Raw genomic sequence first — 27216 nt, 5'->3', positions numbered from 1 at the left:
AGACCCACACCCCTGAGCAGGGCCCCCAGCAGAGCCTCAAGACCCCTCACCGGCAGCCCGGGCTCCCCAGGAGCAATGCCACCTTCACCTGGTCCAGGGGGACCCTGGGAGAGAACAGCAGGTCAGGGAATTAACAGGGGAATCAGATTCCAAGCCACCCCTAGCCCAGCCTGTCCCTCACTTACCCGCTCCCCACGATCGCCTTTGTCACCCTAGAAAACAGATGATGACCCCATGACCCTGGGCCACACCTCACTCCCAAAGATACCAGGAGGGATGGGGGTCATGGGGTCCAATTGGATTACAAGGATCTTGGGAGAACTGAGGCGTCATGGTGAGGATGGGGGTAATCAAAGGGTCACAAGGGTCAGAGTAACTGGTAGGGGTTATGTGGGTTCAAATGGGGTCACCAGGTCTCTGCATCACATGGCACTCATGAGGCTGTCACCTTCACGGCTGTTCCAGGAAGTCCTGGGGGGCCACGGGGTCCTGGGTCCCCCAATGGTCCACGAGGTCCAGGGGGGCCCTGATGGAGGAGACAAAGTATAAGGTGCAACCTCACAGACCGCACTCTCGCCCCCCTCGTGTTGGTCCCCCCACTACACATCACTTGCCTCCACATACCCTGCACTTACCGATGGTCCAGGGTCCCCTTTCCGCCCAGGAAGCCCAGGTCCTTCACCTCCGATGACTTGTCCGGGAGCCCCCTGTAAGGACAGAGAGCAGTGGGCAGGATTCAGGCTATGGGGGCCTTGAGCTGGAAGAAGCCCCTAGACATGTCCGGCTATTCCTATTCGCGCCTTAGGCCCTGCACAAGGTCTGGTGTGGGGCAGTCCTGCTCTTTCCTGGGACATCCCGGCCGCCTCCCTTCCCCTTTCACCTACCTGCTCCCCCTTTGGGCCTCGAGGTCCTTGCTCTCCCTGAGGACGAAACAGAGCAGAGGATGGTGCTTGGGCTCAGGTGAATGTCAACGTGGGCACTGCACCACCACCCCAGGCTCCCACCCTGTGGAAGAACCCTGGGAAGACACTTAGAGAGCAAAGAAGGGAAGGCACCTTACCGGGTCCCCACGAGGGCCAGGCAACCCTGGAGAGCCCTGCAAATGGAGGCCAGAGGCAGAACAGTCGGAGCCACCCCACCCACTCAGGCAGCGCCCACCCTGACCTGCAGGGTAAGGCTTGCTCACCTTTAGGCCAGGGGCTCCAGGGGTCCCAGGATTCCCGGGGCGGCCGGGGCTGCCTGGACGCCCATCTGCTCCAGGGAAGCCCTGAGGAGGTGAAGAGGTCAGGACAGGAGGGGACCCTCCCCCAAAGCCCCTGGTTTGCTGGAGGGGCCTCACCCCATCAACAAGCGGTCACCTACCCCACTGGCCCCCAAGTGTTATTGGGGGTGGAACAGTGAGGCAGAGAAGTGGCCCCTCAGAGCTGCACAGAGCCCAATTCCAGGCACAAGGGCAGCAACAAGGCAGAGGGCTTCCCTGCCTCTGGGACTTAGAGCTGCTGCTCAGGCTCTGCAGGGGGGCTAGAGGCCCCACTGGCCCTTCTACGTCAGAGTGCCCCCCAGATTCTCTGCGGTGGTTTATAACCTCCAGCTGGGCTTCTAGGAATTCCCGATGATTCTAACTCTGCTTCTTCCTTCTCTCTTGTAAAAACCCTGAGAATGCTTTGAGAAGTGCCTCAGAGAAACCTCGATGGTCTCCACACTCACCCTCTCACCCTTAGCAATGGCACTTCCAGGGGGCCCCTGGGGGCCGGGAGCACCGGTCCTGCCCTGAGAGAAGACAGCAGTTAGGTGGGGATAAGCCAGTCAGGGTGCAGGGACAGATGTGGGGGGCACTCACCGGGAGGCCAGGGTCACCAGAAGGCCCAACTTGTCCTCTCAGGCCCTAGGAAGGGTGATCAGTGAGACCTGTGCTGCCAACCTCTCCTGCCCCACTGACACCCAACCCATTCTCTATTCCCTGCCCGCAGGGGCACTCACCATCTCTCCAGGTTCCCCCTTCTGGCCCTGGGGAAAGACATGTCAGATGTGGGTCAGAGTGGCTAGCCCCAGGTGCAGCCTCTGCTCACCTCTCGATGAGGGACTCTTACCTTTGGACAATACACTGGGCAGGGCTCTGGCCGGGGCTGCGGACATAGGGTCTCTTTGAGGTTGAACATTTCTACCAAGAACCCCCAGACCCCTTATATTCTACCACCCAGTCCCCCAGAGGCCTCTTCCAGACCTGAGTAGCGAAGGATGCCTGACACAAGGCTGCGGCCAGACCACTGACTGCCTGGTCCAGGCTTGGCCCATCATCCACGGCGAAGAAGGTCTGGACAGAGTCCATACCCGGCGCCAAGCGACGCAGCTGCTCTGGGTCCGCTCCAGCCATTCCCAACATCACCACATTAAGCCCTAAGGTGGGGTCCAGTGGCTGCATGATAGCCTTTTCAGGGCCACCCCTATTCCCAGACCCCTTCCCCATCAGCCTACTCCTTACCAGCAGCCTGGGCCTCACGGATGGGGCTGAATATGTCACCTCTCAAGGGTTCATCCACTAGCAGAACCATGACCCCTGGTACATGCTGGCGGCGCCCAGGAGCATCTGGTGCCAACACGTATCTGTAAGCTGTGACCACGGCTGTGCCTGGAAGGAAGGACATGTCAGAACCCTGGGGCACCAAGCTCCCAGTGGATAGCCCCAGGAGTCCATGCCTGCTGCAGTCCTTACCCAGGTTGTTCCCACTTGGGTCCATGTAGGGCATGTCACGGATCCTTTGCAAGATAATGCCAAGGTCATGGGAGCCATTCAGTGGGAACAGTGGGGAGGGCCGATGACTGTAAGACAGCAGGCCAACCTGGGGTGGAAGGAAACACAGAGCCTGAGGAGGATGATAGAGCAGGGATGGGGGTGCACAGAGCCTGGAGCAACACATCGGGGTGTGTGTGACCAAACCCTATCTATTAGGGAGTCAGCAGTGATGGCAGGATAGGGAGCCAGGCAGCAGGTGAGGTCTGGAGCCTGTGGGAGAGCTGGGAGAATGCCTGAACCTATTGGGTGGTCAGGAGATGGTAACTGGTATGGAGCCCGGGTGGGGGGCCGCAGGGAGAGGTAGAATCTGGCTGCCCCAGGGCCAAACCTGAACTGCCTGTGGCCCAAGAGGCCCAAGTGCCGACACCAGACGCTCCAGGACCCTCCTCGTAGCCTCCGCACGGTGAGCATTGTCTTGAGTGGCATGTGGTAGGAACACCACATCCGCCAGGCCACGGGGACACACTGTAGGAAGAGGAACAAGTTACTGAGGCGGGCAGCCCAGCCAGACACACCTTTCTGCCCTTCCCACTATGCCCACTATACCTGGTGTCTGTGTGACAGATGCCTCAGGACCCCGCACACCATCCAGGACAGGCGTCAGGGAGAAGATGTAAGAGACGCCAGGCTCTAGCCCTGTTACCCGCTGGGAGCTTGAGATCCCTGGAAGTGTCTGCGGGGACCCAGGCACTTCTGCAGGAGACAGAACTTGATTAAAAAGCTGTCTCCACAGAGCCCCAACTGCCAGCCCACCCAAACCCTGGCCTCCCCCTCACCCTGGCCAGGGCCTCTGAGTGGCCTCCAGGATAGGATGTAGCTGGATGCCCTGGACACTGGGGTCCAGGCCAAAGTCACCGAGTCGATCGAGGTGTCCACCACACGTAGTTCAGTGCTTGGAACACGAGGTGACTCTGAAGGAGGAATGAAAGATCGAGGATCAGAGGCTGAGTCCTGAGAACCCAGAAGGGAGAGATCTGAGATCCTGGGTCCGGTTTGCCTTATTGAAGCATCATGGGAGGTCATGCTGGGGTCACCCAGGGTCAGAGGGTGAGGGGTGGGGTACAGGAGGAGTCACTCAGAGTCGGGGTGCAGGAAGTCAGGGTGGGTCATCAGCAGGGGAGGAGCACGCCAAGGCAAGGCAGGCTTACCAGTGCGCGCAGTCACCTCTGCAGAGGGCCCTTCTCCAGCCGGCCCTAGGACACTCAGCTTCACGTGGTACTGTGTCGCTGGCTCCAGCCCATCCAGGTGATAGCTGCTGAGCTCGGGCCCCAGGACCCGGGACTGTTCCTGGCCACCTGGGGCAGGCGTGAGGGTGGGGGCCAAGAGCATGTGGGAGAGTGACACCTAGGGGCATTAAAGGGCCTGCCCACCTCACTGGCTCTGTTAACTGGGTCCACCCTCCTGACTGATCTTCCGCATCCTCACGGACCCTGCCCACTTTACGGACCCTGCCAGACTGACCCTCCATGAACTCATTGATCCCACCCACTTCACTGATTGATCTTACCTACTGTCACGGATCCCGCAGACCCCCAATGACAGACCCCGCCCACCGTCACTGTCCTCGCCTACCTTGCAGAGTCTGCCACAGCCCTGCCCCCACTGGTCCCTAACCTCCTCCTGGGGACCTGGGGACACCTCTCACCCTCAGGTTGCCAGTGCAGAAGGAAGCCCTGTGCTCTGGGCACCGGCTCCCAGCGCAGCCTCAGTGAGTGCTCCCCACGCTGCACCACGTGAAGCGTCCCCAGGGCTGGCGGAGCCTCAGGCGCTGGAGAGAAAGCTCAGGAATCAGAGAGGCTCTGCCCCCGTGGCCCCTGCACCAATCCCAGGCCCGCCCTGGCACACACACCCCGCCCAGTCAGCCCCTCTGCCTATCCCAAGCTTCACCTTCCCTCCTCTCAGACCCCGCCCCCAAAGGCTCACTACCAATCCTGGTCCTTTCTCCAATCTGGAGCACAAGCCTGGATCCCCAAACCATCCACACCACCCATCCGAAGCTCTCCAGCGCATGCTCTGCCTACGTGTGGTGACGACAATGGAGACAGGTGTGCCCTCGCGGTCCCCGACAAGTGCAGTCACTCGCACTGAGTAGCTGACTCCACCTTCGAGACCCCGGATCTCTGCAGAGTCTGTGTTTCCTGGGAGTATCTGGTGTCTCATGGGGCCACCTGGCCAGGTGGGCATACAACAATGGTTAGGGGTGGGCAGTCCCAGCCAGGAAGGACAGGGGTGGCGTCAGGGAGCCATACCTTCACTCCGGCCCCAGGCCAGTCTGTAAGCTGTGGCTCCAGTGACCCCTACCCAAGTGATCCGTAGAACGTCGCTGGAAGCGTTGAGGATCTGCAGCCTCGACACACGACCCACAGGCTCAGGGGCTGGGGACAGAGGCAAGGTAAGGGGTCCTGGCAGAGAACAGAGTGGCAGTGCAGGAATGGTTGACGCAGGGGTGATCTGAAAGTCAGTGTGAGGTTAGTGTGGACAGGTCACTGTAGGCAGCCCTGAGAAGGAGGAGGTCAGTGCCTTGGGGTGGGCAGTGTGGGGCCACCAGGAGGTCACCGTGGGTGGACACTTAATCAGTGTGGGGTGGGTCAGTGTGGATAGGACAGTCACTGAGCAGGGGCGTGGAGGCAGCTGGGCAATCAGGAACACACAGCAGGGCAGGGTAGCTAATACGGTGTGGCTAGTAGCTGGCCAGGGTCCACTCACCAGTCCTCACAACCACAGAGGCAGGGGGCCCATCCACGCCAGCCACATGGGCCCTTACATGCACCATATACTCAGTATCTGGCTCCAGTCCATCCAGCTCAGCCACCGTGGCCTCCCCAGAAACCAACTGGGATTTCTCTGGGCCTGGGAGCAGGGATGGAGGCAGCTCCAGGGCTAGCAAATTCTGTGCCCCAGAGCCCCACCTGGACCCCCAATAAACCTCCAGCCCCCATTCCACCCTGACCTGCCCCCTCCCAAACCCCAGTCCCCACCGTGGGCTGAGTGCCAGGAAACCCTGTATCCTGTGGCGCCAGGAACCCTGGTCCAAGTAATGGTGACAGATGAGCTGCCGGCCTGAGTCACATGGACCGTCCTCACTGGGCCCAGTGGGTCTAGTGGGGAGAGGCAATAGGGAGTCTGCTGGAGCAGGCAGGAAGGAGTGGGGCTATCTGATAGGGGAAGGTGATGGGAGTCTAACAGGAGACAGGAATCTGATACAGGAGATGGTGAATAGGTCCAGTGGAGGAGTGGGGAGATGGAGGTTTTAGGAAGCAGTGAGCGGGTCTGATGGAGGAGAAAGTGTAAATCTCAGAGGAGACTTGGGTCCAGCAAAAAAGGGGTGGGGGTCTGAGGGTTGAGGTGGTGGAAATTTGAGGGCAAAGACTGTGGGAGTCTTAGGAGAGAAGCAGAGGAATCTGAAGACGGGGAGGGCTTAAGGGGAGACAGCTGAAACTGAAGAGGAAGCAGCGTCTCTGAGGGACAAGGGAGTGGGAATCTGAAGGGGGAGGCAGGAGTTCTGGGGAGAAGCAAGGGTCTGCAAGGGAAGGCATGGGGGTCTGAAAGAGCAATGGAGGCAGAGAGCCAAGGGACAGAGGCAGGGCCTGACCCGTTCGAGCCACGATGACTGCAGCAGGGCCCTCCTTTCTGCCTCGCAGTACCGACACAGCCACCTGGTAGGTGGTTCCAGGCTGCAGCCCTGTGATGTCTGTGGCAGTAGAGTCTGGGGGCAGTGTCTGGCTGGACTCTGGACCTGAGGTCAGAGGGAAATGCTGGCATGGCTCCTGCCTGTCCCCTCTGGCCCCTATACCCTCATTGGTCCCTTCGGCAGTCCCCCCACACACCCCACACTGACCACTGCCTGTGCTCCAGCTAATCCGAAATCCACTGGCTCCAGGGACGGGTCCCCAGGCCACCCTCACTCGTGTTGCATCTGACACCACAACTCGCAGCCCTGGAACAGCAAGTGGGGTTTCCGGCTCTAGGGGTTAAAAACAGAAGTCAGAAGTCACAACCAGGACCAGAGTGAGGCAGACAGCTGTCCTCCACAAGCCTCCTGTAGTACTCACCCCGGCGGACAGTGAGCATACTGGCACTGCCCTCACGGGGACCCACTCGAGCAGACACCCGCACAGTGTAGCTAAGCCCAGCCTGAACGTCATCCAAGTCGAACGCTGTCTGACTCCCAGGAAGCACCAGGGTCCGCTCAACCCCTAAGAGAGAAGTCAGGGTAGGTGGGCAGGGGTCAGAAAGAGACAGGGATGTGGGACAATGGCAGTGATGGACAGCGACGCAGAGTGAGAAGGGCCATGGGGGTGGGGATGTGGGGTGGTGGGAACCAGAGAGCTGGGATATGGCTGAAAAAAGTGAGTGCAAGGATGAAAGGGGCCAGTGATGGTCAGGGACACTGAGGACAGGGGTCCGTGGGATGCTGGCATGTAGGATGACAGGAGTCAGTGGACTGCAGTGAGAACTGATGAGCCATTGACAGACACTGATGTGGGATGGCAGAGGTCAGTGCTGGATGGGGACATGCAATGAGAGGTTGGTGTACAGTGGTCACCACTAGGGTAACAGAAAGGCAGGTGATTGAACTTGTGGCTGTGCAGAGGTGAAAGCCATGGACGGGCTGTGGGGCAGGGAGGAGATTGGCTGGGGTAGGGTAGGGGCAGACACACCCTGTTGACAGTTCAGGGCTCAGTGCCATCCTGGGAAGTAGATGGATAAGGAGACAGGGAGGAAACTATAGGGGCCCAGGTGTGGAAGGAGAGGGCTGAAGGTACACTCAGACCCCTCAGGCTGGAACTTCATTGTGTGTGGTGGGGGTGCTGGCTGCGTCCACCTCACCCTGGGTGCTGCGCACAATGATGCGGTACTGGGTGGCACCAGGGACTGGGCTCCAGGACACTCGCACCCGCTGCCCGGGCAGCTCGGTGGCTTGCAGGTCCGTTACAGGGCTCACAGGCAGCTCTGGTCCTGTTGGAGAGCACAGCATAGAGGCAGCCTGGGGCTCCGACACCTCCCCAACTCACTGGCCCAGCCCACAGAGCCCTCACCAGTGGGAACCACGGTTGCAGGGGTGGCCACCTCGCGGCCCTCCAGCAGAGTGTAGAGTGTGAGGCGGTACTCAGTGCCCGGCTGCAGCCCATCCAACTGGTAGCGGGTCACAACAGAGGGCAGCACCACCTTCTGCGGTGGCTCCAAGCCTGCAAGATGACAGGGTCAGGCCAGCAGAGGCCGTGCCCTGACCCTTGCCTGTCCATCCCTTCCCCCGCACTGACCAGTCTCACGCCGCCATTCCAACCGGTAGCCACGGGCCTCAGGCACCAAGTTCCAGGAAAGGAGGATGGATGTGGGGCCCAGGATGACCGGGTGCAGGGTCTGCTCAACAGAAGTGTCTGCCCAGGGCACATGGGATGTCAGTGGCCTCCGGGCCTTGCCCTGCCTGCCCGTCCCAGCCTGAAGAAAGTGCCCAGCCTTCTCACCAGTGTGAGCTGTCAGGGAAGTGGCGGGCCCCATGCTCTGGCCAAATAGGGTTCTCACGGTCACCTCATACTCCGTGCCAGGCTCCAAGTCATGCAGCAACACTGAACCCTGCCCAGGGCCCAGCTCCTGCTGCTGTGTGGGCCCACCTGCATGGGGGACACCAAGGGGCCAGTGGGCCTTGCAGACTCAGGACTCTACAGCCTTGTCTGAGGCGCAGGGACTCCCCTCAGCCCACATCTCTCACTCACCACTGAGGACCCGCCATGTCACACGGTAGCCAGTGGCACCTGGCACACTCCGCCAGGCCACCAGGAGGCTGTGGGCTGTGGTATTCTGGATGGTCAGTTCCGGCCCCTCCAGGGCAGCTGGGGGAGAGTCCCACCGGGGATTCATGAAGTCAGGAGTGGGAGGGGGTACTGGGGTGGGGGTTAGGTGAATGGGGTCAGAGGCTGGCAGAATTGCTCACTGGTCCGAGCTGTCCCGCTCACGGCCTCCCCAATGCTGTTGGCGTAGAGGGCAATCACAGTCACTTGGTACTCGGTCAGTGGCTGGAGACCCTGCAGCCGCACGCTGGTCTCACCAGCTGGGACGTTCACCTGCCCAGGGCCAGAGGTCACTTTATCTTGCCCAGCCAAGTCCCCAGCTACCACCTATCACTCCTGACATCCTACCTCCTGCCGCTCACTCGGCAGTGGCTGTCCCAGCCCCGTCAGAGGAGTGTACTGGACCTTGTAGCCAGTCACAGGGCCACTGGCTGCTGTCCACTGTACTCTCAAGGATTGGCTGCTTGGCTCAGACAGCACCAGGTCTCGTGGAGCAGAGGTCGAGTCATCCGCTGGGAATGCGGGATCAGGGGATCAGGCAGGAGGATTGGGGTGGGCAAGTATGGTGCAGAGTTGGGGTTGGGGTCAGGAGCATATACGCCAAGTGGGGGTTGGGGTCTGGGGTCTAGGTCAGGGTACACCGTGTGGGCAGGAACTCACGAGGCCGGGTCACAGGCACGCCACCAGCAGTCGTGCACACTCTCCGGGAAACGAGGGGCAGTAGTGTCCTCAAGATGCTGAAGTCGTTGACGAAGAAGAAGAAGTCACTGGTGGGCTGTGAGGCAACTCGCTTCAGCTCCTCAGGGTCAGCATTCTTGATCCCTGAAGTGACGACCAATCAGGACTGTCACCCACATGCTCTCTGACTGCCCCCACCCACCAGCTGACCTGTCACTCCTGCTTGGTCCTTACCCACAGCAAATAGCTTGATCCCCTGCCCCTTCAGCCTTTGAGCAGCTGTGTCCACCAGGTCCTGGGACTTCCCATCTGTGATCAGGATGCAGACCTGGGACAGGTGCAGGGGTCAAATCACAGTTCCCCTGGACACTTCATTTGGGGTCATCTTGGGAGGCATGGTAGGGGTAGGGCTCACCTTGGGGACGCCAGGTCGGGCCAGCTGGGGCAGGAAGACACGGTCAGCCACATGGAGAATTGCAGCCCCTGTGCGAGTGTTGCCCCCCTTGTAGCTGAGCTCACGGATGGCGCGGATCACATCACCCCCAGAGCCAAGTGCATCCAGGCCGAACTCTGTCCTGTTGGAGGGTAGAGGTGGCAACAGGCTAGGACTCAGGATCTCTTCTGGCCCTGGCCTTGAGGAGGCCTCTAGGGTGAGGGTTATGGGTATCAGGCTGTCTTGAGGGGTCCCTTCCTTCTGTCATTCTCCACACCCACTTGCCTCTGGAACCCCCAGGTTAACAAACTCCCCAGGGGCTCCTTTGTGCACCATCTGCAGCTTGGCCTAGGCAGACCTGAAGGAGCCCTTAGGGGCTCACAGTCTGTGGGGAACAAGATGCTGCTTAATTAAATAATTGCAGGAGGAGGGGTCCAGATGTAGAAAAGTGGATGCTGGCCAGATGGAGCACCTCTGGTGAACGGCTGCAGGGGTTAGGGGGCTAGAACGTGGAGCCCCTCCTGGGCTCCCCATCTCCAGATCAGAAAACACAGCCTCCCTGTCTTGCACCTTCCTGTCTTGCAGTAGCCTGGAGGTGCTTCAGGGCGCGAAGGTTCTACCTAGGGAATCCTTACCTCTGTCTCCAGAGGAGGTCCTGGCTAGGGGGTCTCTAGGTTCCCTAAAACTTGTTTCTGCAAAGACCCGGCCTGGGGTTTCCAGGGTCTCCTCCCTCTCTGGGGAAGGAGTCTTGGTGGGATCTCGTGGTCCCCAGCCCCCACGGCCACTACTCACCGTGGGTCGTCGCTGTACTGCACTGTGGCAAAGCGCACACCCTGTGCACTGGCTGCTCCAGAGAAAGGCAGCACCAGCCCTTCGAGAAAGCTGCGGACCTCGCGGAAATTGCTGCGGCCAATGGATGAGGAGCCATCCAGTAAGAACACAATGTCAGCGGCGTAAAGGCGCGTGCAGGTCACTGGGGCGGACAGGAGAGATCAGGGCCTCTTCTGGGAGGCCAACCACCCGCCTACCCGCACGGTGGCCTCACTGGGACTTGGGATGGTGGGGAGAGTAGGCCTCATCTTATGCAAACCAGGGCCGAGTCGGCCTGAGCCTGGGGGCTTTGGAGGGAGTGGAGCTCGGTGGGTCCCAGAGCAGACTCCCGCGGAGGGTTGGGGTGTGCGGGGGACGGAGAGTCGCCAGCACGGGTGTGGACTTGGGACTGAGGTCAGCCTCTAGGGGCCGGCGTGGATTGGCATAAGGCAGGGGACCCCGCACGCAACCAGGGAGCCAGAATTTGGGTCGGAACAGGATAGGAGGCGGTTTAGGGAACCCAGCACCGACCGCGGAGGGTTCGGGGAGTCCCAGAATTAGGAGGAATCCGCGGGGCGTCGTGGAGTTGGCTGGGTTGTGGGCGGGGGGTGTTGGGGATGAAGGCCGAGTGGAGCGGAGGGTGGCACGGTGCAGTGCCCAGGGCCGGGTCCTCCCTTGCGGTGCCCACCTCTCTCCCTGTGCTGGGCTCGCACTCGGGGCGCCCCTGCCAGGATCCAGGCGCAGAGCGCGGCCACCAGAAGCCGCAGCGTCATCCTAGGCAGTAAAAGCCGTCAGCTAGGACCCCCGCCTCTGTCCCTTGCTCCCCCGCGGACTTGGCAGGTCCGAGCCCAGCGCCCCTCCAGCCCGAGTCCTGGTCTTGCCTGCGCGTCCGCCCGCTCCCGCCGCCGCCGCTGCAGTCCCGCGGGCAGAGCAGAGAAAAGTCCCTGATCTCGGGGGGCGGAGCGGCAGGCGGGGACCCAGGCACCCGCCCTCACCCATATCCCCGAGAGGTCGCCGCCCCCACCACCCCTCCCCCAGACAAACGATATGACGCACTTAACTATAAACCCCCCGACCCCCCGTGGCCTCTGGGAATTTCCCAGAAGGTTCTGCATGGGCAGATGCTGAGGGAGTACCCCCAACTCCATCTAAGGTCACAGGTCTTGGCTGCTTTAGGTCAATCACGGTGACCAGGCTGAGGAGTGGACAGGTTCCTGCAGAGCCACAAGGCAGCAGCGCCGTGGGGGGCGGGGGCTGCAGTTGGGGATGACTCACCCCCAATCCAGTGGGGGTGCCCAGACAAGCCCTCAGGCCATGGGTTCCGCCAGCCACTCCTGTGATTCAGCCATCTGTCTGGTGGGCCTCCTGGGCCCCACCCCAATCTCCTTGACAGGCGAGAAGCCCTGGCAAGTGAGTGACTCTGGGCCGGTCTTAGGGAAACCAAGGTCCCCTTGGCCTGGATCCAAGTAACTCACCCCCTCATTGTAGGGGATAAGCTGGAAGGAGGAGAGAACCTGTGTCATGCTTATGCATACATCCCAGTGTCCCACATCCCCTACCACGCCACAAGCAGATGCAATCCAGCTGTGCCTGCAGGGAGGGGGCCACCCATCTGTGGAGGGCGGGACCACCCACAGTGACAGCTCATCTCTCAGGAATCCAGCCCTCCATTCCCCAGGCCAGGTCCCCCTACCTACATGTCCTCACCCACAGGCATCCTCTCCTTCCATCTACTTTTCTTGTAGGTCCCTGACACCCATCTCCCCCACCAGGCCGAGGTCCCCTTAGGCCCCTTCCTCCTTTCTTCACTGCCCTCATGGTACCTGTAGCTTCCAGCTTCATAACTGCCCCCTACCTTACTCCTCTCCCCTTACCCAGGCTGACTTCACACCCTCTCCCAGCTTGGCTTCTGAGGCTGTGGACAGTCCTCCAACACACACCAGGCCAGGGCCACTGTCCCAAGGAAGTGGGGCTCTGTATATGCATATCTCTCCATTAGATGGGTGACACTAAGGCAGAGAGGCACCGCTAAGAAGGGCAGGCCCCCATCTGGGTCCTGCTCCCCCTTTTTTTCCTGCTAATCCTGAATAACTCTGGGCAGCCCAGAAAGCACATCTATACTCACCAAGGCTGCTGGGCCCCTTCTAATATGCCCGGCCCCACAGCCTCCCTTGGGATCCACAGGGAGATATGGGGACAGCACTGGCGGGACTCCTCCACAGCCCGAGGACTCTGGTGTGGCCAGAGCTGGAGGCAGTGAAGACCATCCATGCTGCCTGCTTTCCTATTGCCCAAGGAAGGCTGGGGCTATCCCTTATTACTGACCCCCCAAACTATCCTGGGGCATAGTGCTGTGACCCCATGGGGCCTATAACCTTATTCCAAGGTCAGGGTCTCCTCAGCCATGTCCCAGGACCCCCCATCCCTGCAAGGTGTGCTCCAGGTGAGGGCTGCAGAGAACCAGGTACGTTATCACACAGGCAGCCCCTTCCCCCTAAGACTGTCACCTCCTCCCCCACAGCCAGGGCGGGCAAGAGCAGGCCAGTGGCATGGACAGTACGGTACAGACATATGTGCACACGTGGGCCAGTCTTAGGGGAGACAGGAGGCCCAGCTGGGAGGGTGGGTGCTCAGGCAAAACTCATCAGAATTGAGGTGCCCCCAAAAGAAAGGACAGGCTGCTGTGAGAGGGTATCTCAAAGGGTGCTGGGGGAGGCTGTTGAGAAGGTAGGAGTAAGGTTGGAATGACTCCACGTCTGGAGATCCTATGAGACTCATGAGCAGGAGTGTGGCCCTCTGAGGCCCCAGCTCTGGCCTCCTGGGAGGCACACAGCCTAGGGCACAGCCCAAGGCCAGTGCCTACCTACAACCCCATCAGGGCGGTGGAGCCCCCAGAGAACATCCTTCTCCCTCCCAAGCTTCCCTGAACATTTCCTTCCCTGGCCTCAGTCACTATCTCACCCCATCTGTTTCCAACCAGGGCCTCTTTATCAGGTCCCAGCCCCACACATCCCACTGTACCCTCACTGGACTATGGAAGATTACCCTCCTCCAACCCACTCCTGCCCCCGCGTCTCCCAGCCCTGCTGGGAATGTAGTCCTCTTTGTGTCCCCTACAGCTGGCTCCAGTTCTTGTGTGGCCATGACCTCTGTTCTGCCACAGCACAGCTCACCAGGACTGATACAGAAATATGGCCTGAGAGTCCCCAAGCTGAATCTCAACTCTGACCAAGTCACTTCTCTTCACAGTAACCTCCAACACACCTCCCCAGCATGGCTCCAGGGTAAAGACCAGAGTCCCTGGCTTGGTACGCAAGGTCCCTTAGAACCAGACCACTCCCAGCAACTCAAGCTCTCGTGTCCAGCACACCTGTAGCCTCTAAGGGCCAGGCTGGGCTTAGAAATGAAGCCCCATCCTCCAGGAGCTCAAACTTGGCAACAGACTTGGCACTTGTTCCCCTGCCTGGGTGTTGCACCTCCATGAGCACCCAGGGTTGGGCCTGTCAGGGTTCTGCGCTGCCCAGCATCTTCTCTCCAGCCGTTCACAAAGTAGAATGATCTGCGCAATGCCCCAGTCCCGGGCCGTAGAAGGTGCTTAACAAATGTCTCCGAATTGGCAACGTATGGCAACCAATGGTGAGGGAAAGGCAGTGGGGTAGGGTGATAGTGATACAAGGGTTCCTTGGGCTACTTCCAAGCTAGGATGCTGGGGGGACTTCTGAACAGCCCTCTTCTAAACGACCTTGTCCCAGCACCCTGCTTGTGACTGCCAGGCAGCGACTTCCAAGAAGGAAAACTGGGCCCCTTGCTTTCAACTTCCCCCTGGGATCCCAGAGAACCTGACTGTGGAAGCACTGCGGGGTGCAGGAGGAGCAGCCTACCTGCCCACCCACCATGGGGACCAGAGCCCAAAGAGATAACAGAGGGACTAGGTAGCTAAGAGCTGTACCAGGTTCTGGCTGCCTCAGGAAAATGGGGAGGGGATTGTCAGGCCAGCAGCTCTGGACTTGCCTGGGACAGATGTAGTCGAGGGAGGGGGCTTGGGCCCCACTGAGCTCAGGGCTATTCTTGGAGCCTGAGTCAGCGGAGGCAAAGGATTCCTGCTTTGCTTGTCCAGGCAGCAGTTAGAAACCAAATGGGAACACTACGCCCCAGGCTATCCTCCTCTCAGAATCCAGAGTAAACACACGCAAGAGGAATCCTTGGAGACACCCCTTGGCCCCTTCTGGTCCACCAGAGACCACCAGGGGGTGACTTGGCACAAGGTCCACAGTGAGGGGTTTCCCACCTGAGCCTGCAGGGATTCCAGGCTGGGACTCCTACAGGGGCAAAGGCTGGGTTTACACTTCCTATGGACTCCCACAGCCCAATCTTGGGACCGGCTGGCTGAGGAACTCCCCTAAGTGGCTGAGTGGAAACATCTGGGCTCAGTTCCCTGTAGGCATCAAAGACTTCCGGCCTCTGCTGCAGCCCCCACGCTTGCCCCTGGCTGAGGACACATCAGCCTGTGGGAAGGCAGGAGGATCCAGGAGCCGCAGAACTAGAGGGAAGTCCTTGCTCCCCATCTACTGCCCCATGGACTCCATGCCAATGCCAAAAGAGGGACAACACATTTCTCAGCAGAGGATTTTATTGGTGGTCACCTGTGGCACAAGTTAGAGGAGCTGGAGTGCTGTGTTTGTGGGGGGACCACGAACCCCAGCCCCGCCCTCTTGCTTACACAGGCTTCCCGCCTAGAAGCGCAGCCAGAACATGCCGCTACGGATCCGGTTGTAGTCTGGGAGCTGCTCAATGGGGCCTGTGAGGATAGGGTGGAGCGTCAGGGTGGGGTACCTGGCCTGTACAGGGACACCTGGCCCTGTGCCGCACCCAGCTCGGAGATGCTGCCCAGAGCAGCACAAGACAGGCTTTGAGTAGAAAGAGGGAAGAGAACATTCCCCGAGGGGTGCTGAGCCTGTCCCTTCATGTTCTGGCCCTTGAAGCCCCACCCCACATGGAGGTGCCCGTTACCTGACGGGTGCAGGGTATTGGTGAAGGCACATTGGCAGGCAGTCAAGGAACTGCCGGGACAGGTTTTCTGAGCAAGAACTCCCTGGCAGCCAGGGGACTGGGGAGAGCTGCTTGGGGCCTTAACTGGCTGCTCTGTAGGCTGAGCAGCAGTGCGGGAGCAGAGGCGGAAGGGGAGGCCAAGAGAATGGCCTGAGGAAATAAACAAAGAGCAGACCCCCTAGGCCACTTACCATATCCAGCCACTGCTGGGCACTGGTCATAGATGTACTTGGAGCAGATCTCACGCACCACAGTGGCATCCACCTCCTGCAGGGTGAGGCAGAGGGCATACTGGCTAACGGGCATCTGGCCACCACCTCAGCCAGTAAGCGTCATCCAACTAGCAGAGATCTCCCACAGGCAGCATGCAGCTGTCCCCAGCCCAAAAGGAGAAAGGCGGAAGGGATCCCTGCTATAGACTTCCATGGGCCCCGCCCATCTCCACAGCCATCAGCACCTCTGCCCTGCCCTCCCACTATGCTACCCCTGCAGGTGACAGCTGCCTAGGACACCAGGGATGCCTACAGGAGCAGGCTCCGTTGTGCCAGGCCCCAACCCTACACCTCCCAGGTGTCTGCCAGGCCAAGACTCCAGAACCTTTCCCAGGGGTCCATGTTACCGCAATCCGGCTTTCCCATTCAGCCAGGGGGATGCGGCGGCCATAGGTCAGGAGGCTGCGTCCGATGTCCTCACACACAGGAGTAGTGCCTTTAAGGGTGAGAGAAGGCTCAGAGGTCCACCCAGCCCAATCCTGGACCCACAGGTACACAATCAATCTCCAGCCTCAGGTTGACAAGGACCTCCCTGACCTCGTGCTGACTCGATCACAGCCCTCTCTTCTATGGTCACCTATTATGGTAGCGATGGGCTGTGGACCTGTCCCACACCTGCCTGCATCTCCAAGGGTGGGGTGATGGGGCACGGCATGGTCTTCAAAGTTTTCCCTTCTAACCTTGGTTAGTTAGGAGCGGTGGCCACCTTGGCGCTGTCGCTGGCAAGATGCACTCTACCCCTCCCCCGAGCTGTAGAACTCACCATCTAGATGAGATACCAGGGCATTTCTGAGGATGTTTTTGCCCCGGGCCACCTCACTCTCCGTGGCACTGGTACACAGGCGCATCCTAAAGTGGGGGGGTGGGGGGGGGGTGGTATTCATTCTGAGCCAGTGTGTCGTCTCTCAGCCTCCCACTGTGCTGGTTAAAGCCACCATCCCACCTAGGAGTACCAGGCTGCCACTTACCACTGCCCTTGCAGGACGAACATCATGTCATCGATTTTCATTCGGTCACAGACAAAGTGTGCACCCAGCAAGCCCGTCTCTGCATAGCAGATGCTGAAGGTCTGGAAACTCTGGCATAGCTTGTTGGCCACGGCACCTGAAGCCAGTGGGCTGGACAGGTGCTGCCAGGGGGACAGGTGGTCAGCACCCACCCTCGTCTTCAACCCACACTGTGACCCCCACACACAGGAGCACACAGCCCCCAGCACCCTCTCTTCCCTGAAGGCGAGGTCCCATGCTCGCTCTGGCACTCACCACGCCACCACCATAAGTGCAGTCATAGTGGCCGATGATGGCATTGGCCACTTGCAAGGCCACATTGTCCGGGCTGGCCCAGCCAGGACCCTCTACTGCAATGGCCACGTGGGCAAAAGGTAGAGCATCGTCACGGTGGCGGATCTGAAACAGTATATGACAAGGCTGAGGGACGGCCAGACTGCCAGGGGAACAGAAAAGGTGGCAGGTGTGGGTAGAGGGTATATGTGTGTGTGAACATCTGTGTCTGTGATGCAGCAGCCACAGAACCCCTTCCCAACTGCTGAGGTATCTCTGGAGTCACCAGGATAACCACGCACATGGGGGTCCTCTCACAGGCCCCCAGCTGAACACTACTCCTGCCCAACAGGCAGCACACCTCACTGCCAGTGAAGCGGCACGGAGTAAGAGTGGGCACAGCGTCCTCTGCGTACGTCCACGGGATGCCACCGAGGTGCTTCTGGGCGAGGTCTAACAGTTGCTGGTGCTCCACTCCTGCTGAGACAGACAGTGGCATTACTGACCAGCCAGAGCCCAAGGCACAGGGTAGGGCGATTCACAGACAGGCGGAGGACCCCCATGTCCTGTCTTAGTGGGAGAAACCAGGAGTATGTGACATTAGAACAGGGTGAGGAAAGAAGGTCCTCCTCAGACAGACCCTGCCTTGTGGACAGGACAGGCACCTCAGGGCCAAATAGCTCCCATGGCCTCAGTCCCAGGAGAGCAGCAGCGCTCAGAGTTTCAAAATGGGCTGCCATGTGATGCAAGTGTGGGTTCTCACTTGAGAAGATGCATTTCACCTACATCAAGGACAAGACTGGTACTCCTGGGCACAAAGCCACCTGGCCTGCCTTTTCCCTCTAGCTCTCCCTCAAGTATTTCTGGCTGCTGGCCCTGCAGGGGATGGCAAGTGAGGGGGCAGAAAGAGGCGCTATTACAGGGCTGTGATTAGCTCTTGGGTCCCCTGAGAGCTGGGGACATTTGCAAATAATGTTACAAACATATACCCTAGGACTCCTTGGATCTTGCCTCCTCACCTCCACAAGAGGAGGGCTATGTGGTGCCACCAGTTGCATTGGCCTTTTTTTTTTTTTTGAGACGGAGTCTCGCTCTGTTGCCCAGGCTGGAGCACAGTGGCGCTATCTCAGCTCACTGCAAGCTCCACCTCCCAGGTTCACGCTATTCTCCTGCCTCAGCCTCCCGAGTAGCTGGGACTATAGGTGCCCACCACCACGCCTGGCTAATTTTTTTGTATTTTCAGTAGAGACGGGGTTTCACTGTGTTAGCCAGGATGGTCTCGAGCTCCTGATCTTGTGATCCGCCCACCTCAGCCCCCCAAAGTGCTGGGATTACAGGCGTGAGCCACCGCGCCCGGCCTGCGTTGGCCTTTTATTCCTTCCTTCCATGAGCTCAAGCCCTGCTAGTCTGACACACACATCAGATTGTTCTTGCCCCCAGGTTCCCCAGCTTCAAAGTCCCTGGTCATGCTCTTCCTATTGGTCTTTTCTGCACACTCAGCCGCGAAGGTCATAAGCTGGGAAGCATTTTTTTTTTTAAATTATTTTGAGATGGAGTCTCACTCTGTTACCCAGGCCGGAGTGCAGTGGTACAATCTCAGCTCGTTGCAACCTCTGTCCCTCGGGTTCAAGGGATTCTCCTGCCTCAGCCTTCCGAGTAGCTGGGATTATAGGCACCTGCCACCACGCCTGGCTAATTTTTGTGTTTTTACTGGAGACAGGGTTTTGTCATGTTGGCTGGGCTGGTCTCGAACTCCTTACCTCAGGTGATTCACCCACCTCGGCCTTCCAAAGTGCTAGGATTACAGGCATGAGCCACCACGCCCAGCCAAGATGGGAAGCACCTTGACCTCAGTTCCTTACCCATGTCCAGACCCCAACCAGGTTCCATCTATAAAACCACCTGGAGTCCATCTACTGCTCCCCCTTGCTCCTGCCATCTCCTGCCCAGTCCCTGCCACAGCCCCTCTCTAGCCAGCCTGCCTGCACTGTGACCCCACACAGCAGCAGAGCAAACCTTAGACCATGACACTGCTCTTCCCCTGCGCTCAGTTCCCCACACCCCACCTAAGTAACGCTCACCACCTTTCAGGCTTCTGTTCAAACTATAGGTGCTTTAAAAAGCCCCTGTCCCAACCTCCAACTCTGAGTCCCCAGTGAAATCTCCCCTACCCTTCTGTGCCTTCCTTTCAAGACACTTCTTGGTTTGTTATCAGGCATGCATCAACACACAACTAATGGCTGGCTCTCCCAAAGGCAAGGCCACAAGGAACAAGGCCAGGGGCTTACATCCCCTACCAGCCCACGAACTCAGTATCCTAGAACCAGGTGGGGCTAAGACAGACCTGTACCAGAGGGACAGTATCCTGTGTAACCAGTCCCAGTGGTGGCAGCAGGGTAGAATCCTATCCCACCTCCGAGAGCACAGGAGGAAGGTCATTCCCCTCAAGGTTAGGGTGGGAGCAGAGTCCCCTGGGGTGAAAGGTCCCCTATGGTGGGAACCAGGACCTCGGCTTTGACAACCAAGGCTGGGACCCCACTACCCAAGGCTTCAGTGAGTCCATCACTCACCTCCAGCTGCTGCCAGCACCATTCGAGGGGCCTTGTAATGTGTGCTGAAGTACTCGGTCAAGTCTGCACGAGACAGCTTCCTACAAGACATACGGTCAGTGTGTCAACACCTCTTCCACACTGGAGTGAGTTGGGGTGCGTGCATGAATGGGACTGAGGAGGCAGACTAGGAGAGGCATGGTTTCTCCGAAGAGTGGGCCCTAGCACACCCCCCGACCCCCTTCCTCTATCTCTGCCACCCACCCCTCCAGGGCCCAGAGGGCAACCCTCATCTGCCCTTGCCTCATGCCTGACTTCAGGACAGGCTCATAGTCTTCTCTGAGAAGGTGTGAGGCAACACTGTGGGACTCTCAAAGGGCAGCATCAAAGCTCCCGGAGCCATCCGCAAGGGAGACAAGAGACCACATGGAGGGGACACCCAGACACTTCGCCCTTGGACTGTCAGGACATGCACCAAAACATACCTTAAAACAAAGCCCAAAATTCAAGTGAAGCCCACAAAGCCATTAAAAAAGACTCACTGGACCACATGGATATAGAAACTGTCTCCAATTGCATAACTCAGGAAAATAACCCCAACAGACAGCTAGTCAACTAAAAATGTGACCTGGAAAGGGTCTGGCCAGGCCAGAATGGGGCAAGCATCCCACCACAAGGCCAGCCAACTCTCACCTGACATTCTCACTGGGCCCCTCCACAGCCTGGGCTAGAGGTGTGCCCTGGAATGCTGTGGCATGCAGGTAGTTAAAGACCACATCTCGCATAGATGCGTCATTCTCCTGCATCTCCTGCAGGATCACATCACGTTCCTTCTCAATCTGTGAGTCTTCCAGACTACAGTTCTGCACAATGTCACCCAGGAGCTCCACAGCTAGATTCAAGAGGACATGTTTAGGTGCCAGGTGGACCACTGCAGACCAATGACAGCACAAAATCCCCAGGCCTGGCATCTCCTGCTGCCCACCCCTAGTTGCCCGGCTGCAAAGCCATATGCTAAGGGTAATATGATTCTGTGGTCAGCCAGGGGCTCCTAGGTAGCTGTCCTCTGCTCCCCTGCCCTCTGTCCCCACCTCTTCCTCCAGGTGTTACCTTTCGGCAGATCCTTGGACAGCGCCTTGATGTAGTAAGCTGTGTGCTCCCGGGTGCTGTAGGCATTAAGATGGGCCCCCATGCTCTCCACCTCCTTCTCCAGGGCACTGCCAGGCCGATTCTTTGTTCCCTGGAACCAGGTATCAACCAGAACAATAAGGAGCTACATGGGAGCCCAAGAACCCTGTCCTCAGAGGCTAAACACCCAGTAGGACCACTGGTCCACAGGTACCTCCCTCAGCATAGACTCTGAGGACACAGATCCCAGAGTCTGTTTACCAAGCACTAAGCAGGACTTGTGATGACCAAAGCCATGGCATCATGCGCCAACAGAACAGAGACAGCCAGGGCCAGGACTGAAGGGCATGGCCAGAGCAAGTGTTGCCTAAAGCTCCTGTAACAGCTTACCAACAAGCTGTGGGGTCATTACCAGTACACCCCCCCCGCCATTGACAGCCATGGTCAGGTAAGTCCACACCTGTGTTCAAGTGATAGAACCCACTCCTCCCATGCCATTCCCATGACTGTATGTTTGTGAATACACGCTAGTGGCCTCTGTGGGACCCAATCCTAGTCTTGTGTGTGGAGAACAGTGGTGCTATCTTTTGGTGTGCACACACACGTTAATTCTGCACACATACCTTTGACACTGCAGCTGGCTAGGTTGCCTACTATGGCTCCATGGCCCTGCCCACCCCATAATCCTTCTCCATGTTCTTCATTCCTTTAAAAAACATGGGTCTTTACAACCAAGGGATGCCCAGGTATTCCACCAGAGCAGAACATTTCATAAGCAAGCATGCATGCCCATGTCTGTGGGTTTGTTAAAATGCACGTGCATATCTATGTGTGTTCCACAGGTCTCCTGTATGAATGCACATAACACAGGCCTGGCTTCTCTGGTGAAAAGTGGGGCTCCTGTGGTTCCTTGGGTCCTCTTGGCTCTGAGGGCCTCATGCAGGGGCTCATCAGATACATGCCCACTCAGGAGAGGTTAAGCTCATGTGGCTCCTTTCAGGAAAGCCAGCCAGACATCAGCCCCGCAACTGAGGCCCATAATCAGGCTAATTTTTCTGACCTTCATCCTCAGGAGGGACAATAGGCAGCCCTAAGCCCAGAGGAGACAGACTTTAAGAGCCTCACCTTGAAAGCCAGATGCTCCAAAAAGTAGCCTGCCCCATTATTCTTCTCAGTCTCAAAACGGCTGCCAACATCAATCCACACTCCCACCTGGTCAAGAAGCCACCAACAAAGGTTACAAACAAACCACTCCCCAGCCCCCTACTCACACCCCACCTGAGTGACTCAGTACAAGCCCCAGGCAGGGACTTATGAATCCTGGAGTCAGGGAGAGCTGCCCCAGCAGGACCCCTGTGCTTGGAGACACAGTCATGCCTGGGAAACAGAGGGCCAGCCGAATGACTAGTCACACCGCATCACTGCTCTCCTGATTGGCTATCAAGGACCCCCAGGGACACTTCTAACTGTGCACATTTACCTGGTCTCACCAGCATACAGATCCTTAAATTCACTCTCACTTTTCACTTAATTATTTGTTTTTGTCTAAGCATACAACGTATTATTTGCAAACAACTTATTTTTTCCTTTCTAAAAATTACACACTGCCTTTGTTCTGGCAATGACTTTATCCTTTCATCATTAAGGAAGGGACTATTGGTTTAGACTGTATATTTTATCACACTAAATACTGTTCCTATAATATCTTTTTTGTTGTTGTTTTTAATCAGCTCTGGACACCAAACACAGTGTTGCCCTGGCACTCAATAAGGTAATATTAATTTTCTTGACAGCCTCCTGGTTGCTGTGAAACACGCACCACAGGCCGGGCGCGGTGGCTCATACCTGTAATCCCAGCACTTTGGGAAGCCGAGGCAGGTGGATCACAAGGTCAGGAGTTCGAGACCAGCCTGGCCAATATGGTGAAACCCTGTCTCTACTAAAAATACAAAAATTAGCCAGGTGTGGTGGCACATGCCTGTAGTCCCAGCTACTTGGGAGGCTGAGGCAGAAGAATTGCTTGAACCCAGGAGGCAGAAGATGTAGTGAGCCAAGATCGTGCCACTGCACTCCAGCCTGGGTGACAGAGAGAGCCTCTGTCTCAAAAAAAAAAAAAAAAAAAAAAAAAAAAAGTAAAAGAAACACGTACCACTCACCCCACTCGGTCACATGGTCTAATTTGTTCACAGCTGATTTAAGTTTTTCACATCTACTTTCCTAAGATACTTTTTTTTTTTTTTCACATGGAGTCTCACTCTGTCACGAGACTCGAGTGCAGTGGTGTGATGTCGGCTCACTCAACCTCTGCTTCCTGGGTTCAAGTGATTCTCCTGCCTCAGCCTCCCGAGTAGCTGGAACTACAGGCGTGCACCACCACGCCCAGCTAATTTTTGTTTTTTTTGTGTGTTTTTTTTTTTTGAGACGGAGCCTCGCTCTGTCACCCAGGCTGGAGTGCAGTGGCGCGGTCTCGGCTCACTGCAAGCTCTGCCTCCCAGGTTCACGGCATTCTCCTGCCTCGGCCTCCCAAGTAGCTGGAACTACAGGCGCCCATCACCACGCCCGGCTAATTTTTTGTATTTTTAGTAGAGACTTAAAATGTTAGCCAGGATGGTCTCAATCTCCCGACCTTGTGATTCACCTGCCTCGGCCTCCCAAAGTGCTGGGATTACAGGCGTGAGCCACAGCGCCCAGCCTAATTTTTGTATTTTTAGTAGAGGCAGAGTTTCACTATGTTGGCCAGGATGGTCTCAATCTCTTGACCTCGTGATCCGCCTGCCTTGGTCTCCCAAAGTGCTGGGATTACAGGTGTGAGCCACTGCACCCAGCCAAGACTTTTTTTTATTGTATAAATTTATGGGGTACAAGCACAATTTTTAGAAATTTCTATCCACACCTGAAACTCCATTTTTTTCTTTTTTTTTTCTTTTTTTTAAGACAGAGGGCCTTGCTCTGTCACCCAGGCCAGAGTACAGTGACATAATCACGGCTCACTGCAACCTCTTCTTCCTGGGCTCAATCACCCTCCTGCTTTGCCCTCTCAAAGCCCTGGAATTACTGGTGTAAGCCACTGTGCCCCACCCACAAGTGTGATGTCATTGCATGCACAGAATGCACAAGCAGTCAAATCACGGCTTCTGAATTATCCAGCACCAGAATAACACACCTTCTACCCATTAAGGAATTTCTTTTTTTTTTTTTGAAATGGACTCTCGCTCTGTCACCCAGGCTGGAGTGCAGTGGCTCGATCTCGGCTCGCTGCAATCTCTGCCTCCCGGGTTCAAGTGATTCTCTTGCCTCAGTCTCCCCAGGAGCTGGGATTACAGGCGTGTGCTGCCATGCATGGCTAATTTTTGTATTTTTAGTAGAGATGGGGCTTCACTATGTTTGCCAGGTTGGTCTTGAACTCCTGACCTCAGGTGATCTGCCTGCCTTGGTCTCCCAAAGTGCTGAGATTACAGGTGTGAGCCTCCAGGCCCGGACCCATTAAGTAGTTTCTCATCATCCACCCCTTCATCCTTCCAAGTCTTCACTGTCCATCATTCCACTCTCTACATCTGTATGTACTATTTTTTAGCTCCCACTGATAAGTGAGAACATGTGATATTTGCTTTCCTAAGAGATGTCAATGCATATACCATATATCACACAATCTTAGATGAACATGTATTTCACATCTAACATCTTGGAATGCAAGAGGCATTTTACAATCTATAGTATCCTTTGATTAAAATTGGCAAGATTCTTGAGATTCTTTCTCTGGCACTGGAGCACAGACGGCTCCTTACAATCTAGCACATTTTAAAGTTCATGTAATATAGCATTCTTTACTATAACAGGTGACATATAACAAGGAAGTTGCAGGCCACCTCTTCCTATGCTTAGTAACAATTTAAATCGCAGGACATTGTTTCTGGAAAACTAAAAGGATGTGTCAATAAAAACATCTGGCCCTTGGGGCTGGGGGCTGAAAGGAAGAGGAGATAATTATTTATTGGGAATCTTCTCACCTATTCACATATATCTATCTGTGAGTCAAGATTTCTACCCTTAAGTCAATTTCGAGAATCTGTATTTTTTGGAAAATCACATATTTCATTGTACTGTTAAAATGCATTTCTTCCTAAAATGTATTTCTGGTCTAGCCTGGAGATTATGACCTTGGGCAGTGAGGCTGACAGACCTAGACCCCTTCAAGTCACCTAAGGTGTCTGAATCCCATTTTCGGCATTGTAAGAGGAAACATGATCACTTCCCTTATATGGGCTCCTTAACAAAAGGCTGGAAAAGAATTTGGCCGCCTACTTGACGGGCATTATATGCTAAAGAATGTTGGCTTATAGTGAAGATTGTCCCGTGAAGTCAAGGCGTGGCTAGGGTCGGGAATGGGGCCATTCTCGGGGTGAGTGGTCCTGAGTCCGAACCCAAACCACAAACGGGAAGACTCGAGCCCAAGGACACACCCCAACCAGGGAAAAGACGGCAGGCCCAATCTGGAGGCCCTCTCCCCAAAAGCGTCCCCAACTCACCGTGCAAGTGGGCTGAGAGGATTGCTCGGAGGCCACACGCAGGCCGTTGTCCAGCAGGCTAACCTGCGTCTCCGGCACGAACTGGAGCGCCTGAGCGAAGGTTGCCGTACTCCGCAAGGCTGGCGTCCGCAGCAGGGCCGGCTGTGGAAGGGAACAGCTGCGAGTGAGGACTCGGTCAGGGGATCGCTCCCCACCTCCCAGGTCCTCAGGAGGACCCCCGAACCCCGCCCCTAGGCAAGCGGCGAGATACCTTTCTCCGCCCTCCGCCGTGACCTTCCCACGGCCCTGACCCCGCGTCCTCCCCACCTCGACATGCCACTGCTAACAGCCCACACCCGTCCGCTTCCCGAAGCCCTGTCCCCTGAGGCCCCGCGCTCTCACCACCACCTCACCGAGCAGCGGGCGCGCAATAGCACTCGTGCCCCTGCGGTAGCAGTCCGACAGACCACGGACGCCGCCATCTTCCAGCTGCAGTCGGCCCTATTGCGCGGCGCAAGCGTAGAGTGGGCGGTTGGCGGTCGCAGCGCAGGCGCAGTACCGTACAGTTGGCGCTCGGCCGCCTCCTGGCGGGAGCCGGGGCAGTCTATTGTGCTGGCCTGGCTTTGGCTGGCTGGCTCTGACCGCGCTGCCGCCCGTCCCTGCGCACATCAGACCGCCTGCCGTCCATCAGCCCGAGCAGGTCCGCCCGCCGTGCAGTCCATCTCCCCATTCCACGCGTGGAAGTCAGAGTGCACTATGTTTCTCACCAGCCGCCCTGCGTACTCTGAGTAGAGGTCTGGCGGGCGGGGAGTTGCAGCCACAGCGTGTCCGCAGGTTCGAGCCCAGGGCTAAAGTATCAGCGTGGAAACTTACCTGGGACCACAAGGCGGTGCTGAAAGTCAGTATTTTTTCTTTTTATTTATCTAATTTTTTATTTTCTGAGACACGGTCTCGCTCTGTCGCACAGGCTGGAGTGCAATGGCGCGATCTCGGCTCACTGCAACCTCCGCCTCTCGGCTTCAAGCGATTCTCCTGCCTCAGCCTCCCAAGTAGCTGGGATTATGCCCGGTAATTTTTGTTTCTTTAGAAGAGACAAGGTTTCTCCATGTTGGCCAGTTTTGCGCCCTGCCAATTTTCTCTTTAAAACAACTAAGTAGAGGCCGGGAGCGGTGGCTCACGCCTGTAATCCCAACAGTTTGGGAGGCCGAGGCAGGTGGATCACTTGAGGCGAGGAGTCCGAGACCAGCCTGGCCAACATGGTGAAACCTTTCCTTTTCTGTAAGAGGAAAAAGAATTCTGGCTGGGTGCAGTGGCTCATGCCTGTAATCCCAACACTTTGGGAGGCCGAGGCGGGCGGATCACCTGAGGTCGGGAATTTGAGACCAACCTGACCGACATGGAGAAACCCCGTCTCTACTAAAAATACAAAAGTAGACGGGCGTGGTGGCGCATGCTTCTAATCCTAGCTACTCGAGAGGCTGAGGCAGGAGAATCACTTGAACCCGGGAGGCGGAGGTTGCGGTGAGCCGAGATCGCGCCATTTCCAGCCTGGGCAATAAGAGCGAAACTCCGTCTCAAAAAAAAAAAGATTCTAAGGTATGCTTTGTTAAGTTAACTAAAGAAAAAAAAATCAAGCTTTTAAATATTTAAAGTTAGTTCTATTCAGAAGTCTTACCAAGAATTGCAACCCGGGAGAGCCTTTCAGGGAGTTTCTGCTAGACTGCTCCAAAGCAGTGTTTCCGACAGTTTATACACTGGTGGTGGAGGCTCTCCATGTGCTCAGAAATTGCATCAAATGTGCTCAGAAGTTACATTAGAGCATAAATCTCATCAAGGTTTGGGTGCAAGAGTACATCTTGTTTATAGGTCACAGAAGCATAATCATTAATCCTGTCAGACAGTATCTTAAGTACAGGAAGAGGCAAG

General features: G+C 57.0%; 2 protein-coding genes across 2 annotated transcripts in view; both read right to left on the bottom strand.

The window, feature by feature from the left end:
- Positions 1-11451, bottom strand: part of COL7A1 (collagen type VII alpha 1 chain) — a 31171-nt gene extending 19720 nt beyond the window's left edge. The window contains exons 1-39 of the mRNA XM_054481605.2: positions 11389-11451; positions 11196-11281; positions 10490-10670; positions 9680-9839; positions 9499-9592; positions 9247-9408; positions 8935-9098; positions 8730-8859; positions 8512-8628; positions 8263-8409; positions 8059-8175; positions 7834-7983; positions 7625-7753; positions 6847-6990; positions 6633-6758; positions 6387-6530; positions 5773-5892; positions 5501-5644; positions 5044-5169; positions 4816-4962; positions 4440-4562; positions 3943-4089; positions 3571-3705; positions 3341-3487; positions 3123-3259; positions 2714-2840; positions 2483-2629; positions 2225-2397; positions 2091-2126; positions 1981-2007; positions 1841-1885; positions 1708-1770; positions 1187-1267; positions 1061-1096; positions 885-920; positions 636-707; positions 449-526; positions 186-212; positions 51-104 (exon numbers count right to left, since the gene is read on the bottom strand). Of these exons, the coding sequence (XP_054337580.1) occupies positions 51-104; positions 186-212; positions 449-526; positions 636-707; positions 885-920; positions 1061-1096; positions 1187-1267; positions 1708-1770; positions 1841-1885; positions 1981-2007; positions 2091-2126; positions 2225-2397; positions 2483-2629; positions 2714-2840; positions 3123-3259; positions 3341-3487; positions 3571-3705; positions 3943-4089; positions 4440-4562; positions 4816-4962; positions 5044-5169; positions 5501-5644; positions 5773-5892; positions 6387-6530; positions 6633-6758; positions 6847-6990; positions 7625-7753; positions 7834-7983; positions 8059-8175; positions 8263-8409; positions 8512-8628; positions 8730-8859; positions 8935-9098; positions 9247-9408; positions 9499-9592; positions 9680-9839; positions 10490-10670; positions 11196-11280 (4278 nt within the window). The 5' untranslated portion in view covers position 11281; positions 11389-11451. The remainder of the gene's footprint in view (positions 1-50; positions 105-185; positions 213-448; positions 527-635; positions 708-884; positions 921-1060; positions 1097-1186; positions 1268-1707; positions 1771-1840; positions 1886-1980; positions 2008-2090; positions 2127-2224; positions 2398-2482; positions 2630-2713; positions 2841-3122; positions 3260-3340; positions 3488-3570; positions 3706-3942; positions 4090-4439; positions 4563-4815; positions 4963-5043; positions 5170-5500; positions 5645-5772; positions 5893-6386; positions 6531-6632; positions 6759-6846; positions 6991-7624; positions 7754-7833; positions 7984-8058; positions 8176-8262; positions 8410-8511; positions 8629-8729; positions 8860-8934; positions 9099-9246; positions 9409-9498; positions 9593-9679; positions 9840-10489; positions 10671-11195; positions 11282-11388) is intronic.
- A 3668-nt stretch (positions 11452-15119) lies between these two features.
- LOC129033342 (cytochrome b-c1 complex subunit 1, mitochondrial) lies at positions 15120-26163 on the bottom strand. Its single transcript, XM_054481731.2, has 13 exons — positions 25704-26163; positions 25312-25452; positions 21911-21997; positions 20768-20897; positions 20351-20549; positions 19679-19758; positions 17470-17585; positions 17091-17234; positions 16797-16957; positions 16592-16677; positions 16176-16264; positions 15748-15823; positions 15120-15305 (listed from the first exon to the last, which is right to left on the bottom strand). The coding sequence occupies exons 1-13, from the start codon at positions 25770-25772 to the stop codon at positions 15241-15243; spliced, it is 1443 nt and encodes a 480-aa protein (XP_054337706.1). The 5' UTR covers positions 25773-26163; the 3' UTR covers positions 15120-15240.
- Positions 26164-27216: the final 1053 nt, after the last annotated feature.

Source organism: Pongo pygmaeus, chromosome 2, assembly GCF_028885625.2.
Source record: "Pongo pygmaeus isolate AG05252 chromosome 2, NHGRI_mPonPyg2-v2.0_pri, whole genome shotgun sequence".
NCBI lineage: Eukaryota > Metazoa > Chordata > Mammalia > Primates > Hominidae > Pongo > Pongo pygmaeus.
Note: the sequence above shows the minus strand (reverse complement) of the source record. Positions and strands in the feature narration are given on the sequence as shown.